The 20,193-nt window shown below is 41.4% G+C and overlaps 1 protein-coding gene across 3 annotated transcripts in view; it reads left to right on the top strand.

Moving 5' to 3' along the window:
* Positions 1-20,193, top strand: part of Nwd2 (NACHT and WD repeat domain containing 2) — a 191,340-nt gene that overhangs the window by 77,061 nt on the left and 94,086 nt on the right. For 2 of the 3 annotated variants that reach the window (XM_039092752.2, XM_063273828.1), the window contains exon 2: positions 8,065-8,153. In XM_039092752.2, the coding sequence (XP_038948680.1) occupies positions 8,065-8,153 (89 nt within the window). Of the gene's footprint in view, positions 1-8,064; positions 8,154-20,193 lie in introns of those variants that run through there. The other variant, XM_039092753.2, reaches the window with a different exon arrangement.

The following is a 20,193-nucleotide window of genomic DNA, read 5'->3' as shown; positions in this document are numbered from 1 at the left end:
TGCAGGCACTCAGAGCTATGAGTTTTCCTCTTAGCACAGCTTTCATTGTGTCCCATAAGTTTGGGTACGTTGTACCTTCATTTTCATTAAATTCTAAGAAGTCTTTAATTTCTTTCTTTATTTCTTCCTTGACCAGATTATCATTGAATACAGCATTGTTCAACTTCCATGTATATGTGGGCATTCTTCCCTTATTATTATTGAAGACCAGCTTTAAAACGTGGTGGTCTGATAGGACACATGGGATTATTTCTATCTTTCTGTATCTGTGAAGGCCTGTTTTATGACCAATTTTATGGTGAATTTTGGAGAAAGTACCATGAGGTGGTGAGAAGAAGGTATATCCTTTTGTTTTAGGAGAGAATGTTCTATCGGTAAAGTCCATTTGGTTCCTGACTTCTCTTAGCCTGTCTACGCCTCTGTTTAATTTCTGTTTCCATGATCTGTCCATTGATGAGAGTGGGGTGTTGAAATCTCCTACTATTATTGTGTGAGGTGCAATATGTGCTTTGAGCTTTAGTAAGGTTTCTTTTATGTATGTAGGTGCCCTGTTATTTGGAGCACAGATATTTAGGATTGAGAGTTTATCGTGGTGGATTTTGCCTTTGATGAATATGAAGTGTCCTTCCTTATCTTTTTTGATGACTTTTAGTTGAAAATCTATTTTATTCGATATTAGAACGGCTACTCCAGTTTGCTTCTTCAGACCATCTGCTTGGAAAGTTGTTTTTCAGCCTTTCACTCTAAGGTCTGTCTTTGTCTCTGAGGTGTGTTTCCTGTAGGCAGCAGAATGCAGGGTCCTCATTGCATATTCAGTTTGTTAATCTATATCTTTTTATTGGGGAGTTGACACCATTGATATTGAGAGATATTAAGGAATAGTGATTATTGCTTCCTGTTATATTCATATTTGGATGTGAGGTTATGTTTGTGTGCTTTTCTTCTCTTTGTTTTGTTGCCAAGACGATTAGTTTCTTGCTTTTTCTAGGGTGTAGCTCGCCTCCTTATGTTGGGCTTTACCATTTATTACCTTTTGTAGTGCTGGATTTGTAGAAAGATATTGTGTAAATTTGGTTTTATCATGAAATATCTTGGTTTCTCCATCTATGTTAATTCAGAGTTTTGCACGATACAGTAACCTGGGCTGGCATTTGTGTTCTCTTAGGGTCTGTATGACATCTGTCCAGGATCTTCTGGCTTTCATAGTCTCTGGCGAGAAGTCTGGTGTGATTTTGATGGGTCTGCCTTTATATGTTACTTGACCTTTTTCCCTTAGTACTTTTAATATTCTTTCTTTATTTTGTGCATTTGGTGTTTTGACTATTATGTGATGGGAGGAGTTTCTTTTCTGGTCCAATCTATTTGCAGTTCTGTAGGCTTCTTGTATGTTTATGGGCATCTCTTTCTTTAGGTTAGGGAAGTTTTCTTCTATGATTTTGTTGAAGATATTTACTGGTCCTTTGAGCTGGAAGTCTTCACTCTCTTCTATACCTATTATCCTTAGGTTTGATCTTCTCATTGAGTCCTGGGTTTCCTGTATGTTTCAGACCAGTAGCTTTTTCTGTTGTACATTATCTTTGACAGTTGTGTCTATGATTTCTATGGAATCTTCTGCTCCTGAGATTCTCTTCTCTATCTCTTGTATTCTGTTGGCGATACTTGTATCTCTGGCTCCTTTTCTTCCCTTTGGTTTTCTATATCCAGGGTTGTCTCCCTTTGTTCTTTCTTTATTGCTTCTATTTCCATTTTTAATTCCTTCACCTGTTTGATTGTGTTTTCCTGGAATTCTTTCAGGGATTTTTGTGATTCCTCTCCATAGGCTTCTACTTGTTTATTTATGTTTTCCTGCATTTCTCTAAGGGAGTTCTTTATGTCTTTCTTGAAGTCCTCCATCATCGTGATCAATTGTGATTTTAAATCTAGATCTTGCTTTTCTGGTGTGTTCGGATATTCAGTGTTTGCTTTGATGGGAAAATTGGGCTCTGATGATGCCATGTAGTCTTAGTTTCTGTTTCTTGGGTTCCTGCACTTGCCTCTCGCCATCAGGTTGTCTCTGGTGTTACCTTGTTCTGCTATTTCTGACAGTGGCTAGACTGTCTTATAGGCCTGTGTGTCAGGAGTGCTGTAGACCTGTTTTCCTGTTTTCTTTCAGCCAGTTATGGGAACAGAGTGTTCCACTTTCAGGTGTGTAGTCGTTCCTGTCTACTGGTCTTCAGCTGTTCCTGTGGGCTTTTGTCCTGACTCTACCAGGCAGATCCCTTGGAACAGAAAAGTTGGTCTTACCCGTGGTCCCACAGCTGAAGTTGCTCCTGGGGGGCTGCTTTTAAGCTCTTTGTGAGGGCGACAACCAGGAGGGCCTGTGCCACCTTTTCCTGGGGCCCCTGTGCACCGGGGTCCCAGATAGTGTTAGGTGTTTTCCTCTGGAGTCAGAAATGTGGGCAGAGGGTAGTCTCTTCTGGCTTCCCCGGGGTGTTTTACCCTCTGAAGGTTTAGCTCTCCCTCCTAAGGGATTTGGGTGCAGGGAGCTGTTGACCGGGACTCTTCAGTTCTGGGCGGTGTCTGGACTGCAGGGGACCTGCTGCTTGAGTGCCCCTATCTTCTGGTTCCCAGAGGCCCTATACAGTTTCCTCTTGGACCAGGGATGTGTGCAGGCGTGGGCAGTATTGGTGGTCTCTCCTGCTCTTCAGTCTCAAGAGTGCCCACCTGTCCAGGTGGTGAGCTCTCTCTCACACAGGGTTTGGGAGCAGAGAGCTGTAGGCTGTGGGTGGGGATCAGCGAGGTTCTGGCTCCAGCTAAAAACCGGAAGTGTCCAGCATGGTCTTTTCAGCACTCAATAAACCTTGGAACTAATCTCAACTCCTGGGGTAAAATCAGCAAGTTCCAAAGATCATAGACTTAGTTAATAATTCTCTGCACTAATGTACTTCTTGTGGGTAATTCGGACACTGCCCATGAGCCTCCATTAGCTCCCACATCACCCAGAAACTATTTAGGAAGCAGTTTCTCAAATCCTAATAGTTATTGGAGTCATAGTATAAGTGTAGCTTTTCAGAGAATTGAGGATCTGAATAGAGGTCTAACAAACCCAGTGACAATATATGAAAAAAAAAAATAAAAGTACCTTGCCTCTTTGAGGTCCCTGTTGATATGTAAGATTCTGTGAGTTCATTTTTCCTGTCTGTGACATTCAAATAATTTTAATTACTAACCTTCCAGATTTGCTGTTGGTGTGAATCAGGGCTTTTTTATTTAATTAAACCAGCTTATCTATCAACCCTCATAATTAATCCATCCTATCTTAATTGCTTTTCCATTTTCAGATTCAGTCATCATATATTAACATAAATATAGGAAAATTGAGTCATTTGGTGATAGAAGAGTGTGAAATGTCTGTTAGATTCAGTTGCACACTTCCTTCACATATTTAGAAAGATTCAAAATAGCTTAGTGAAAATTCATTCGTAACCCACCAGAAACTCACAAATCAGAAAAGGAAATCAGTATCTCAACTTGTTCATTTACCTAGCAACATCAAATATTTAAATTCCACCATGTACTTCACCTAATTTCCCATTCTCTTATTTTTACACTAGTCCAGCGAAGAACAGTAAAGCAGTACCCCCAGGAAGCCATTCTGGTTCTGGGGTTAGTTGCGGGGTCACAGTGCCCATCAACTTACTTTACTACTGGTGGATCTTTCATTCACTCATAATCACTGAAGAGCTAGCAAGGGAATGAAGCAAATAAAAGTCCCTGGAGCATACATTCCTGCAGGAGCACAGGAACAAGTACTGGGAAAAGAAGTACACGATAGTAGATGTCTTCATGGCTTCTGCAGTCAGTGCTCTCTCTGAGGGGATACCATTGAAGCTGGCACTGAAATAACAGTATGGGGTCATGAGCTGATCTCAGGACCAGGCATATCAGGTCACAACAGAAACAAAGATCTGGTGTGGGAGTCTAACTCAGGAACAGTGAAGGCCAGCACTGGGGTGGAACAAACAGAGGAAGGATTGAAAGATAAACATATGGCAAGAGAGAAAGTGTGTGTATTCAACCAAGGGAGTGTAGATTCCTACATGTGATCTGAGCTACACTTGGAAAGATCAGTCTGGAGAGCCTGTGGTAAATAGGTTGGGAGAATTCTAATATGGAATTGGCACAGTCCAGATGAGAAAGAGCTCAGCTTCTATTCTAAAGGCAAAAGAATTTTCCATTCTTTCCCAACCTTACTGCATACATATATATTGACTTTGATCATTGTCCCCACCATTGTCTTCTCCTCACCCTCCCTTTCTTTTTCTCACCAAACCTCTTCTTTTTCTCATTTCATTCCTGTCATTGTGGCTTTTTCATTTGTTTATGGCCCACTGTATTTGATTGGGGTTGCCTTCCTGAGCAAGGATGGGAGATTATTTTCTTGATCAAGGGAAATGTATCAATGGCTACCACTAAGGGATATCACATAAACATTCACACAAATGCACATTCACACATACACACACACACACACACACACACACACACACACACACACGCACAAACATTACCTGCTTAAAGTTTCTTGAGATGGGTGGAACCTCGTGAGTCCCTCCCGAATCTGTGATAGAATGATGTTGGGCCCAATCTTTTTTATATATCTGATTATGTTGCCTACATGTCTGTATGTGTACCACATATATGCATGGTGCCCACAGAGGTTAGAAGAGGTCACTAGATCCCCTAGAAATTGAGTTATGGGCAGTTGTGACCAACCATGTGAATCTTGGGAATCAAACATAGGAGTTCTACAAGACTAACAAGTGCTCTTAACCACTGAGACACCACTCCAGTCTCAGATGGGCAGGTAGATACTGGCACTCTGATCTCATAAGTACAATAGTCATATTATGCCAAGAAAATAATCATTTCATTGCCCCCCCTTCCTGAACTCTGAGTCTAGCACTCTTTCTTCCCTCTCTGATGTCCCCAAGTCTTATAGAAGATGATGTGTAGGGGTTGGGGATTTAGCTCAGTGGTAGAGCGCTTGCCTAGCAAGCGCAAGACCCTGGGTTCAGTCTCCAGCTCCGAAAAAAAGAAAAGAAAAAAAAAAAAAAGAAGATGATGTGTATATGTGCTGTTGAGGACCACAAACTCAACAACCACTTCTCCCCAGCACTTTCACCCATTAGAAATCCCTACATTAACTATTTGCACTAGAAAAGGAAGCTTCTCTGGCCAAGGCTGAGAGCTGTACTAATCCAGGTGCATAAACAGAAAATGTTAGATGGCAGTGTGATATCATGTCTATATACCAAGACAACAGTGACAGACTCTTCCCTAGGCTAGTGCTATGCAGGCTGTTGGAGGAGAAGAGTCATCAACATCCCTCCCAAACTCTAAAATGCTTATAGTTTGTAATGCCAACATAACAAGCAAGATATGCCCACTGGTGCCACAGTGGTATTATAGTTACAGGGATAATAACCACTTTCTGCTTGGATTTAGACCTGCTGACTCCAGAGGAGAAAGTAGTCCTATAAATGATATTTTTTTACTGTTGTTGTTGGAGGGACTGAGGTTGAAACCAGGGCCTTATTCATGGTAAGAATGGTCTCTAGATTAACTCTAACTTTAACAATTTTTATTTCACACATCCCTTAACCATAACATAACTTATTGCATAGGCTATATTCACAGTTTTCTCTTGTGTCTATTTCTGCTATTGTAACAAACTAACCCCTGGTGTGGCTGCCTGAACTTGTCTGAGTTTGGCTACCTAGAGGTATCTAACATGTGGCACCTTTCTCAACACTTCTGCCATTTGTATTCTTTTAATTAAGCACAGGAAAACATACATATAATGTTACTTTTTCATAGAGTCCTCATTAGAAATTACTTAAGATAATGCACACAGAAGTACTTGATATACTATCATAAACACTAAAGAAATGTTGTTGTTGTTGTTGTTGTTTTTTCTTTTTTTTTGGAGCTGGGGACCGAACCCAGGGCCTTGCAGTTGCTAGGCAAGTGCTCTACCGCTGAGCTAAATCCCCAACCCTAGAAATGTTAATGAGTAGGTCCTACACTACTCTTTTCCTCCTGGCTATGGTATATTAAAATCTTAGCACTGGATAATAAGAATTAACAATAAGAGTGTTCCATGTTCCTCATATTATACTATAGTTATTTCCATGTATCAAACATCAATTTTCAAATTTTAAGACAACGATCCCTATTTAACATAGCTCCAAACTTCCATGCACTGTACCATTTGTTTATGTTTTAATTTGGGAAACAGCATCTTTCTTTGTCATCCCAGGTGTCCTAGAACTCACTGTGAGGAAAGATCATGCTGGTCTTGAGCTCACAGAGATCCACTCACTTCGGCCTCTCAACTGCAGGGATTACAAGTATAGGCCCCCATTCCCAGTTGGTATTTATTTTTTAATGACCTTTCAGTACTTTGATTTTTAAAATCGGCTAAGGTTTTTCAGAGATATTGACTATTATCAGCTTTATAATAAAGTCAATGTTTTCAGCTTTTAAAATAGGCCAAGGGAGAGTGGGTATCTGATCCCAAGATTATATAGATCATACAAAAGATCAATATATTGTCTCTAGCAACACTGTGGCACCACAGGGTTGGCTCAGCATGGTCCTCCTACGTTCTCTTCCCCATTAGGCTCTGGACCACATTGCCTCTAAGGTAGGAAAAGACTCTATTTTCCCAGGTCTCAAATTATCTGAAATCCTTGTATTCCTCTGGTTCTGGCTTCCCTGTAAACACCAGCGTCTGCCGTGCTACAGAGCTACAGCTGCACTTTAGACCCGTGATTGAATATTTGCTTCTCAAAATAGGCTTGAGAACAGTAGGAAAATACGGTAGGTCAGAGCAGCATATGGCTGAATTTTCATGGACAGATGTGCTGGAGAATAACAAGGATATTTATTCTTTTAAGTTATTATCTTCGTTATAAATGAGATGTGCAGATATTTTGTATTGTAGCTGGAATTGAGGTACTCTCAGATAATATAGTTTTCGTGAGATAGCCCATTAACCTAGTTCCTGAACACTGTGGTTCTCATGTTTACTGAAGTCAGCTAGACAACAAACTCTTGGCAGCCATAATCTCAAGAATGTCACCACTCATGGCAGAATTTTGGCACTAGCAACACAGAGAGCTTTGATACTCCGCCCCCTCCTCTTCAAAATGTTTAAAATTAAATACATAATGCTTATGGAGTTCTGTTTTGGGTTCTCTGTTACTTCTTGCATTTCTAATAACTGGAATAAAAATATTTTATTTCAGAACTCTTACGTGATAGAGCATTTATAAAAACAGCTCCTGCTTCTGATATACAACATGGCATCCCTAAGTCCAGGGTGGAGGATGCCATCTGTTGAACTACTGGTCCAGTGACTCCACAGACAGTGGGCTCTGATAGTTGGGATTAGTGCTTTCCAGGAGTAGTTTAGTGATAATTATTCCTATTTATTGTGCTGAGTATGTGGATGCTGCATCTCACTTTGTAAAAAATGCTGGATTATTTCTGGACATTATAGAAAACAATAGTATAGTCCAGATGGGTGTAACTGAACCAATCAACCTGTATATTTTTTTTTCTTTTCTTTTTTTTCGGAGCTGGGGACCGAACCCAGGGCCTTGTGCTTGCTAGGCAAGCACTCTACCACTGAGCTAAATCCCCAACCCCAACCTGTATATTTTTAAATGCTTGTGATATATGAAGCTCAAATATCCGATAGGCCAAAAGTACTTCCTTCTCCTTCCTCCAAAAACAGTGGAGCATGGATGTGGAAAAGTTTGGTATAAACACCTACGTGGGCATGAACAATCAACTGTAAATTCTCAGCCTCACTGGTCACACACAGCTGCCAGTTGAAGCTGTCATTCATCCATGGATGAATTTTTTTTCACAGACCGAGTGGATGGATGCCTGTGGAATTAGCCTAGCAGCCAAAGATCACATCAGTTCACAACTGAGCACCCCAGTTTGATTACATTTATATTATTAGTTACTCCTTGGCATACTCATTTGGCACATGTTTGTTTTCTGTTACAGATACAGGAGCAGAACGGCAGGCACTAAGAGAAACTGTGTATCCAAAACTTCGAGAATTCTGCAGAGAAAACTATGGGTTGGAATTTCAGGTAATACACACCTTGCTTTCCATCACAACATGGGCACTACAAAAGACAGTTTTTAAGCTCCAGATAGTCTTTATGTCTTTAAATATGGAAAAAGAAATGCATACATGAGAAATGCAAATACCTTAGATAATTTTGATGATTTCATATTTGCTTCTGTTTCTTAGACTCTGCCTAGTGTTTGTCATATTTTTCTTCAAACCATATTTATTTTAATTTTCTTCGTCTCTATTCTATACCAAAAAGCTGAAAGTTGCTAAAACTTCAGGCTTAGGCTGTGGCCAACAGAAACGTATTACAACTCAAGTCGGGACTAGCTTTTTGCAGTCCTTCCTTTCAGAGGGTGAACAACCCTCTCGTTCTCTTATCCTATCTGTAAATGGGATGTCTTCTTCCCTAAGGATTGCAGTGGTGTACCTGTCCCAAGCTTCCCCACCCCCGTGTATGTGTGTTGGTCCTGCAAAAACAGTAACCACCCACATCATTATTAAAGTTCACCAAACCCAGCAATTTTATTTATTTTGCCATATGATAGGAAAAAATGCTAAATGTATCTTGGACATCCAACATCTAAAGTTGGTAGCTTCTAAAGCAAATAGTACTATTTATTCAGAACTTTTGAGCCTCATTTACCATGGAAATCTTAACTGTCAGGTGTTCTCAACTCCATGTTTATGTGTCAGGTGATGAATATGAAATTAGACTTCATGGTAGAATAGCGCATCATTCACCATTGTGGGAGGAAGACAATTTCACCCTCCATTTGTTGCATCCTGGATAAATAGTTTATCTCAGTACACCTCATGATGATTTCAAATACGGTTTAGGAAGTAATCACCTCTAAATGGCTCCAATCTTGATACACATTGTCAGTCAGCAGTGGGCCATTATGAAACACGCTGAACAGTTACTCATACATCACCATTTCCTTGATAAATGGAAACCTAAATTAAATTCTTTGACATTTCAGCAGTGCCTTCTCTGGGGATCCTGGCTGTAAAGATAACAGCTCCCCAATTGTTACAAACTCCCAACCTGTCAAGATTCCCAAGGACTTGGACATTCCTTGGGGACTCAATTACTGTAGGGAGAGAAAAGTGTCTTGGCATGTTAGTTGTGGTTTTGAGTTCATTGTGCATCATCTCTGTCAGCAGAGGAAGGAAGGTGTTGAGTATAGAACACACGTCACAAAACGAGACATCAACGGAGATTAGCAAAAGGAAGGAAATAGAAGTGTTAAAGGTGTTTTTTTGAAAATTGAAGATAACCATGGATAAAGGCTGAAGTAGCCAGAGGAACACTCCAAAAGAGGTCAGCATAGACAAGAGTGTCAGAATTCCCCTCCATGAGGTGCTAGGTAGCAGCGTACACATAAATGATCACAGAAACAAACATGATCCCAAGTGCATTTACCTGCTCTTGCTCAAGGGCAGCATCCAAAGTAGCCATGGAGATGGGGTCCATGTGAGATGATGCTGAGACTAAAGCAAAATGTGCCAAGTAGTATTTGCTTGCCAGCTGCCAGCATAACAGAAGCCCAAATGCATGTTATCTGAATCTTCCAAGAATGTACCTTGTGGTACCTCTGTGGGCAGTTAATTATACATCTCCTGGAAGATGGATTTTCTAGGCAACAGTTCTCTTTCCTCAACTGCAATTATATGTGCTCCCAGGGGCTTCATGAGAAACTGGCTCATCCATAGTACTCAAGATTACATCCTCAGTTGTGCGATAAACCCATGGGAAACAAAGGTCAGCACCCCTGTGGCATGAAAGCCTCTTTTGCTTCTAGTTGGCCTTTGTTTAAGATGCTGTTTTCATGGGCTCTGGTTCTCTCCCAACTACTCTTCTTTCTTGGCTGGTTCTTCCTCCCCATCATTGCCTTCTGGAACCTGCTCATTCTTAGGTCTCTTCATATCTAATCTCAGATATCTATCTATCTATCCATCTCTATCTATCTATCCATCTATCGGTCTATCTATCTATTTATCTATCTATCTACCTACTTATCCTATCTATCTATCCATCTATCTGTCTGTCTATCTATCTATCTATCTATCTATCTATCTATCTATCTATCTGGCTGTGACTATATGTGTCACTTTTAGCTCTTAAACCTTGAACCCTGCCCCCTTTAAATTGGCCCTGGCTGTTTTCTTGCCATGAGTACTTACTCCTTCCTCTTCAGGGCAATATTTTCTAATTATTCCAATGTGCTCCACTTCCTAGGGGCATGTACCTTGGGACCTAAAGTCAACCCCACATGCCACTTTATTGTCACATTATTTTAACTCTTTGGATAGTGTGTGCCATTGTCAGATGTTTTCTTACAGATTGTATTTCTTACCCTTTCTCACTGGGATCTAAATTTCACAGTATGAAGCACTAACCTATCCCCATGGCAGCTACACCCCTCATCCTAGGATGATGCCTGTTATCAGTAAGACTTAGCAAGAATTTGCAGCATAACAGTGTAAACTTCACCACCTTAAAAACTTCTCTGATCACCAGACCCTGACAAGATATGACACATATCCTCTCCTGGGATCTTCTAAACCTCTACACAATAATCATTCATTGAATTCATTCAAAAGGAATATAAAGAACACTGGACTCACACTGGCTGACATTCTAAATGCTAGAAATACAGGAACGGAGAAGTGGGAACTCTCAGAAGCCCTCTTCATAGAAGGAGCAATGCTGTTGAGGAAGGCAGGTGATAAGCAAATTCCAAGGAGGATAAATGCATCTTATTGAGTGGAAAGTGTATGAGAAATGAAGATGGCTTTAGGGAGTTAAGGAGACCAGGTGGCCAGGAAGGATTTGCTGACAAGATGATATTTAAGCAAATATCTTCAGAGAGCGACAAAGCAAATCATGCAGATGTCTGGAGGAGGAGCCCAGACATGGGGAACAAGAAAGGAGGCTCAAGAAGGGAAAGGGAACGCTTAGAATATTCTACAAACAGTGAGAAGGACACAAATGCATAGAGGGAGCAAGGGACTAATTCTAGAAGACATACAAGTCGATCACATGGGACCTGATGGAACGTGATCAAGGACTTGGAATTTTAGAAAGGTTCAGAGAGATGCCTCAGTGACTAAAGGTACTTACCATCAAGGCTGACAACTGAGCTGGATCCCCAGAAACTACATAATGGAAGGAAAGGAGTAGTTTCCCCGAGAAATCCTCTGACTGCCACACAAGCACGTGACATGTGTGTGAGCACACCCACACATACAAATACATGCATAAGATGTAAATAATGGGCAGCAGCTCTCTGCTCCCAGACCCGGTGAGAGAGAGACCCAACCGCCTGGTCAGGTGGGCACTCCTGAGGCTGCAGAGCGGAAGAGACCACCAACACTGCTCACCCCTGCCCACATCCCTGGCCCAAGAGGAATCTGTATAAGGCCTCTGGGCTCCCGTGGGGGAGGGCCCAGGAGCGGCAGGACCCCTGCGCCTGAGACACCGCCGGAACCTGAAAGAAACAGACCGGATAAACAGTTTTCTGCACCCAAATCCCGTGGGAGGGAGAGCTAAACCTTAAGAGAGGCAGACAAGCCTGGGAAACCAGAAGAGACTGCTCCCTGCACACACATCTCAGACGCCAGAGGAAAAAGCCAAAGACCATCTGGAACCCTGGTGCACTGAAGCTCCCGGAAGGGGCGGCACAGGTCTTCCTGGTTGCTGCCGCAGCAGAGAGCCCCTGGGCAGCACCCCACGAGCGAACCTGAGCCTCGGGACCACAGGTAAGACCAAAATTTCTGCTGCAAGAAAGCTGCCTGGTGAGCTTGGGACACACGGAAGCAGAATTTCTCTAGGACCGGGCACGTTCTGTGTTTACCGGAAGTCCCACACCCGCGGATCCCGGCCCTCAGCAGCTCTCTGCTCCCAGACCTGGTGAGAGAGAGACCCAACCGCCTGGTCAGGTGGGCACTCCTGAGGCTGCAGAGCGGAAGAGACCACCAACACTGCTCACCCCTGCCCACATCCCTGGCCCAAGAGGAAACTGTATAAGGCCTCTGGGCTCGCGTGGGGGAGGGCCCAGGAGCGGCAGGACCACTGCGCCTGAGACACCGCCGGAACCTGAAAGAAACAGACCGGATAAACAGTTCTCTGCACCCAAATCCCGTGGGAGGGAGAGCTAAACCTTCAGAGAGGCAGACAAGCCTGGGAAACCAGAAGAGACTGCTCCCTGCACACACATCTCGGACGCCAGAGGAAAAAGCCAAAGACCATCTGGAACTCTGGTGCACTGAAGCTCCCGGAAGGGGCGGCACAGGTCTTCCTGGTTGCTGCCGCTGCAGAGAGCCCGTGGGCAGCACCCCATGAGCGAACTTGAGCCTCAGGACCACAGGTAAGACCAAATTTTCTGCTGCAAGAAAGCTGCCTGGTGAACTCAAGACACAGGCCCACAGGAACAGCTGAAGACCTGTAGAGAGGAAAAACTACACGCCCGAAAGCAGAACACTCTGTCCCCAAAACTGACTGAAAGAGAGGAAAACAGGTCTACAGCACTCCTGACACACAGGCTTATACGACAGTCTAGCCACTGTCAGAAATAGCAGAACAAACTAACACTAGAGATAATCTGATGGCGAGAGGCAAGCACAGGAACACAAGCAACAGAAACCAAGACTGCATGGCATCATCGGAGCCCAATTCTCCCACCAAAGCAAACACGGAATATCCAAACACACCAGAAAAGCAAGATCTAGTTTCAAAATCATATTTGATCATGATGCTGGAGGACTTCAAGAAAGACATGAAGAACTCGCTTAGAGAACAAGTAGAAGCCTACAGAGAAGAATCACAAAAATCCCTGAAAGAATTCCAGGAAAACATAAATAAAAAAGTAGAAGCCCATAGAGAGGAGACACAAAAATCCCTGAAAGAATTCCAGGAAAACACAATCAAACAGTTGAAGGAATTAAAAATGGAAATAGAAGCAATCAAGAAAGAACACATGGAAACAACCCTGGATATAGAAAACCAAAAGAAGAGACAAGGAGCTGTAGATACAAGCTTCACCAACAGAATACAAGAGATGGAAGAGAGAATCTCAGGAGCAGAAGATTCCATAGAAATCATTGACTCAACTGTCAAAGATAATGTAAAGCGGAAAAAGCTACTGGTCCAAAACATACAGGAAATCCAGGACTCAATGAGAAGATCAAACCTAAGGATAATAGGTATAGAAGAGAGTGAAGACTCCCAGCTCAAAGGACCAGTAAATATCTTCAACAAAATCATAGAAGAAAACTTCCCTAACCTAAAAAAAGAGATACCCATAGACATACAAGAAGCCTACAGAACTCCAAATAGATTGGACCAGAAAAGAAACACCTCCCGTCACATAATTGCCAAAACACCAAACGCACAAAATAAAGAAAGAATATTAAAAGCAGTAAGGGAAAAAGGTCAAGTAACATATAAAGGGAGACCTATCAGAATCACACCAGACTTCTCGCCAGAAACTATGAAGGCCAGAAGATCCTGGACTGATGTCATACAGACCCTAGAGAACACAAATGCCAGCCCAGGTTACTGTATCCAGCAAAACTCTCAATTAACATTGATGGAGAAACCAAGATATTCCATGACAAAACCAAATTTACACAATATCTTTCCACAAATCCAGCACTACAAAGGATAATAAATGGTAAAGCCCAACATAAGGAGGCAACCTATACCCTAGAAGAAGCAAGAAACTAATCGTCTTGGCAACAAAACAAAGAGAATGAAAGCACACAAACATAACCTCACATCCAAATATGAATATAAAGGGAAACAATAATCACTATTCCTTAATATCTCTCAATATCAATGGCCTCAACTCCCCAATAAAAAGACATAGATTAACAAACTGGATATGCAACGAGGACCCTGCATTCTGCTGCCTACAGGAAACACACCTCAGAGACAAAGACAGACACTACCTCAGAGTGAAAGGCTGGAAAACAACTTTCCAAGCAAATGGTCAGAAGAAGCAAGCTGGAGTAGCCATTCTAATATCAAATAAAATCAATTTCCAACTAAAAGTCATCAAAAAAGATAAGGAAGGACACTTTATATTCATCAAAGGAAAAATCCACCAAGATGAACTCTCAATCCTAAATATCTATGCCCCAAATACAAGGGCACCTACATACGTGAAAGAAACCTTACTGAAGCTCAAAACACACATTGCACCTCACACAATAATAGTGGGAGATTTCAACACCCCACTCTCATCAATGGACAGATCATGGAAACAGAAATTAAACAGTGATGTCGACAGACTAAGAGAAGTCATGAGCCAAATGGACTTAACGGATATTTATAGAACATTCTATCCTAAAGCAAAAGGATATACCTTCTTCTCAGCTCCTCATGGTACTTTCTCCAAAATTGACCATATAATTGGTCAAAAAACGGGCCTCAACAGGTACAGAAAGATAGAAATAATCCCATGCGTGCTATCCGACCACCACGGCCTAAAACTGGTCTTCAATAACAATAAGGGAAGAATGCCCACATATACGTGGAAATTGAACAATGCTCTACTCAATGATAACCTGGTCAAGGAAGAAATAAAGAAAGAAATTAAAAACTTTTTAGAATTTAATGAAAATGAAGATACAACATACTCAAACTTATGGGACACAATGAAAGCTGTGCTAAGAGGAAAACTCATAGCGCTGAGTGCCTGCAGAAAGAAACAGGAAAGAGCATATGTCAGCAGCTTGACAGCATACCTAAAAGCTCTAGAACAAAAAGAAGCAAATACACCCAGAAGGAGTAGAAGGCAGGAAATAATCAAACTCAGAGCTGAAATCAACCAAGTAGAAACAAAAAGGACCATAGAAAGAATCAACAGAACCAAAAGTTGGTTCTTTGAGAAAATCAACAAGATAGATAAACCCTTAGCCAGACTAACGAGAGGACACAGAGAGTGTGTCCAAATTAACAAAATCAGAAATGAAAAGGGAGACATAACTACAGATTCAGAGGAAATTCAAAAGATCATCAGATCTTACTATAAAAACCTATATTCAACAAAATTTGAAAATCTTCAGGAAATGGACAATTTCCTAGACAGATACCAGGTATCGAAGTTAAATCAGGAACAGATAAACCAGTTAAACAACCCCATAACTCCTAAGGAAATAGAAGCAGTCATTAAAGGTCTCCCAACCAAAAAGAGCCCAGGTCCAGACGGGTTTAGTGCAGAATTCTATCAAACCTTCATAGAAGACCTCATACCAATATTATCCAAACTATTCCACAAAATTGAAACAGATGGATCACTACCGAATTCCTTCTACGAAGCCACAATTACTCTTATACCTAAACCACACAAAGACCCAACAAAGAAAGAGAACTTCAGACCAATTTCCCTTATGAATATCGACGCAAAAATACTCAATAAAATTCTGGCAAACCGAATTCAAGAGCACATCAAAACAATCATCCACCATGATCAAGTAGGCTTCATCCCAGGCATGCAGGGATGGTTTAATATACAGAAAACCATCAACGTGATCCATTATATAAACAAACTGAAAGAACAGAACCACATGATCATTTCATTAGATGCTGAGAAAGCATTTGACAAAATTCAACACCCCTTCATGATAAAAGTCCTGGAAAGAATAGGAATTCAAGGCCCATACCTAAACATAGTAAAAGCCATATACAGCAAACCAGTTGCTAACATTAAACTAAATGGAGAGAAACTTGAAGCAATCCCACTAAAATCAGGGACTAGACAAGGCTGCCCACTCTCTCCCTACTTATTCAATATAGTTCTTGAAGTTCTAGCCAGAGCAATCAGACAACAAAAGGAAATCAAGGGGATACAGATCGGAAAAGAAGAGGTCAAAATATCACTATTTGCAGATGACATGATAGTATATTTAAGTGATCCCAAAAGTTCCACCAGAGAACTACTAAAGCTGATAAACAACTTCAGCAAAGTGGCTGGGTATAAAATTAACTCAAATAAATCAGTTGCCTTCCTCTATACAAAAGAGAAACAAGCCGAGAAAGAAATTAGAGAAACGACACCCTTCATAATAGACCCAAATAATATAAAGTACCTCGGTGTGACTTTAACCAAGCAAGTAAAAGATCTGTACAATAAGAACTTCAAGACACTGAGGAAAGAAATTGAAGAAGACCTCAGAAGATGGAAAGATCTCCCATGCTCATGGATTGGCAGGATTAATATAGTAAAAATGGCCATTTTACCAAAAGCAATCTACAGATTCAATGCAATCCCCATCAAAATACCAATCCAATTCTTCAAAGAGTTAGACAGAACAATTTGCAAATTCATCTGGAATAACAAAAAACCCAGGATAGCTAAAGCTATCCTCAACAATAAAAGGACTTCAGGGGGAATCACTATCCCTGAACTCAAGCAGTATTACAGAGCAATAGTGATAAAAACTGCATGGTATTGGTACAGAGACAGACAGATAGACCAATGGAATAGAATTGAAGACCCATAATGAACCCACACACCTATGGTCACTTGATTTTTGACAAAGGAGCCAAAACCATCCCATGGAAAAAAGATAGCATTTTCAGCAAATGGTGCTGGTTCAACTGGAGGGCAACATGTAGAAGAATGCAGATCGATCCATGCTTATCACCCTGTACAAAGCTTAAATCCAAGTGGATCAAGGACCTCCACATCAAACCAGACACACTCAAACTAAGAGAAGAAAAACTAGGGAAGCATCTGGAACACATGGCCACAGGAAAAAATTTCCTGAACAAAACACCAATGGCTTATGCTCTAAGATCAAGAATCGACAAATGGGATCTCATAAAACTGCAAAGCTTCTGTAAGGCAAAGGACACTGTGGTTAGGACAAAATGGCAACCAACAGATTGGGAAAAGATCTTTACCAATCCTACAACAGATAGAGGCCTTATATCCAAAATATACAAAGAACTCAAGAAGTTAGACTGCAGGGAAACAAATAACCCTATTAAAAAATGGGGTTCAGAGCTAAACAAAGAATTCACAGCTGAGGAATGCCGAGGCTGAGAAACACCTAAAGAAATGTTCAACATCTTTAGTCATAAGGGAAATGCAAATCAAAACAACCCTGAGATTTCACCTCACACCAGTGAGAATGGCTAAGATCAAAAACTCAGGTGACAGCAGATGCTGGCGAGGATGTGGAGAAAGAGGAACACTCCTCCATTGTTGGTGGGATTGCAGACTGGTAAAACCATTCTGGAAATCAGTCTGGAGGTTCCTCAGAAAATTGGACATTGAACTGCCTGAGGATCCAGCTATACCTCTCTTGGGCATATACCCAAAAGATGCCTCAACATATAAAAGAGACACGTGCTCCACTATGTTCATCGCAGCCTTATTTATAATAGCCAGAAAATGGAAAGAACCCAGATGCCCTTCAACAGAGGAATGGATACAGAAAATGTGGTACATCTACACGATGGAATATTACTCAGCTTTCAAAAACAACGAGTTTATGAAATTCGTAGGCAAATGGTTGGAACTGGAAAATATCATCCTGAGTGAGCTAACCCAATCACAGAAAGACATACATGGTATGCACTCATTGATAAGTGGCTATTAGCCCAAATGCTTGAATTACCCTAGATCCCTAGAACAAACGAAACTCAAAACGGATGATCAAAATGTGAATGCTTCACTCCTTCTTTAAATGAGGAAAAAGAATACCCTTGGCAGGGAAGGGAGAGGCAAAGATTAAAACAGAGACTGAAGGAACACCCATTCAGAGCCTGCCCCACATGTGGCCCATACATTTACAGCCACCCAATTAGACAAGATGGATGAAGCAAAGAAGTGCAGACCAACAGGAGCCGGATGTAGATCTCTCCTGAGAGACACAGCCAGAATACAGCAAATATAGAGGCGAATGCCAGCAGCAAACCACTGAACTGAGAATAGGTCCCCTATTGAAGGAATCAGAGAAAGAACTGGAAGAGCTTGAAGGGGCTCGAGACCCCAAAAGTACAACAATGCCAAGCAATCAGAGCTTCCAGGGACTAAGCCACTACCTAAAGACTATACATGGACTGACCCTGGACTCTGACCCCATAGGTAGCAATGAATATCCTAGTAAGAGCACCAGTGGAAGGCGAAGCCCTGGGTCCTCCTAAGACTGAACCCCCAGTGAACTAGTCTATGGGGGGAGGGCGGCAATGGGGGGAGGGTTGGGAGGGGAACACCCATAAGGAAGGGGAGGGGGGAGGGGGATGTTTGCCCGGAAACCGGGAAAGGGAATAACACTCGAAATGTATATAAGAAATACTCAAGTTAATAAAAAAAAAAAAAAAGAAACAGAGAACATTCTTCCTTAGGGGTATATAGTGTCTCATTCCTGGTCTTTAACAGAGTATTGCATATAACACTTTAATCATTTTTAATTTCTCTCCTCCACTAAGTCGGAGTTCTCAGAAGCCAGCAACTGTATTATTATATCTTTCTATTATCAGCATCTCTTATAATATCTGCCACATAGTGGCTGTACAATAAATGCTGGTTGGTTGGACTGAATATATTAATTAAAAAATGAGATGCTGTAGAATCTCTGGAGAGGTATAGAAAACAGCAATCACCCATGCAGGTCATAAATACAGCTGAAAATTTTCCCATATCCCTGATAATGTATTTAATATTACAATTGAAATCAATATATCCAAAACATACCATCAATGTAAAAAAAGTGTTTATAGTATATTTTACAATCTGTTTTCATCTTGTTATAGTATTATAGTTTATGTGGGAAACACATCCAAATTTTAACCAGCCTCTTTTCAGCCAGTGGACAGATACAAGTAGACAATAGAGCTTCCGGGTGGGGCAGTGCAGTTCTGGATGGTAATGAGCTCCTGGAGTGATCATCCTGACAGGAAGAAGGCTGGATGCCCAGTGACAAGCTTTCAGCTGACAACAGCAAAGACAGCAATTAGATAGATGAGCCAGAAGAAACGGAGTTCATTTATACATGTTAAGTACCCAGAAAAGTATAAAGAAAATAATTGTCCACCAGCCAAAATAGTAATTTAAAATTCCCTCATTCTTTTTGGTCATTGCCTTGATAGAATATGTTATCTGAAGTGATTGATGTAGTTAATTCAACTTTCTTTTTTCTTACTTATTAATCATTTTATTATTTCAAAGTTGCTGTTCTGTCTTGACTTGCTGGCTATGGAACGGGATGCAAAAAGACTAGAGCTTAGCAAGTCAGAGGCCTAGGGGATTAATGTTTAAATTGTCTCAAGTCAAAAAAAGGCACCTGACGGCCACCCTAATCCCTCTTATTTCTATATCTTAAGTTGATATCCCTCTGTCTATTTTCCTGCCCTTTGCAATTTTACTAAATACTTCTGTCGAAGTAATTTTCCCCATGCCTTTGCCTTTAGGGGCCCTGACTTGTTCTCCCATTGAGAACTCCTGGTATGTTAGCTCCAGCCCTTTTCTTTCACTTCATGGAACCAGCTGGCTTCCCAGAAGAGCTGGGAAATAATAAGAGTGGAACCAGCTTCTGCTAGCAAGGAGTTCTTGCTGGTATCTCCACACCTGTGTTTCTTCCCCTAGATGGCATTGTGCTGACACTCAAAGACACAAATGGATGTTCATCCCTGGTGGTTCCATCATTCCAGGCTGCCTCTAAGAGCACAGGTCTATCTAGATCTTTCCTCTCTGTGGCTTTCTTTCCTCAAAAGGTAGTTCAAACCTTATCTACTTAAGCTTTTGTCAGCATGGTATTTCCTTTCTCAGCATCTACAGACCTGCCTTCCATAGTTGCATGAGGACCTTTCTGCTTTGAATGTTAGTATCTTAAAACAGAACTCATACTTTTTCTTTACCCTGTTTTCCAGCTGCTACTATTTACCACTCTTTAAAACATAAACTCCTGGCTCAGAGTAAGTTCATTCCTCCACCCTTCTAAGCCTAGCTCCAAGCTGCCAGTGCTCCCTTTGAGTCATCTGCTGTGGAGCTCCTAGAAATTCATCTTCTTTCCATTTCAAAAGTCTCTGCCTTGCTTGG

This window comes from Rattus norvegicus, chromosome 14 (genome assembly GCF_036323735.1).
Source record: "Rattus norvegicus strain BN/NHsdMcwi chromosome 14, GRCr8, whole genome shotgun sequence".
NCBI classification, from domain to species: Eukaryota; Metazoa; Chordata; class Mammalia; order Rodentia; family Muridae; genus Rattus; species Rattus norvegicus.
Note: the sequence above shows the minus strand (reverse complement) of the source record. Positions and strands in the feature narration are given on the sequence as shown.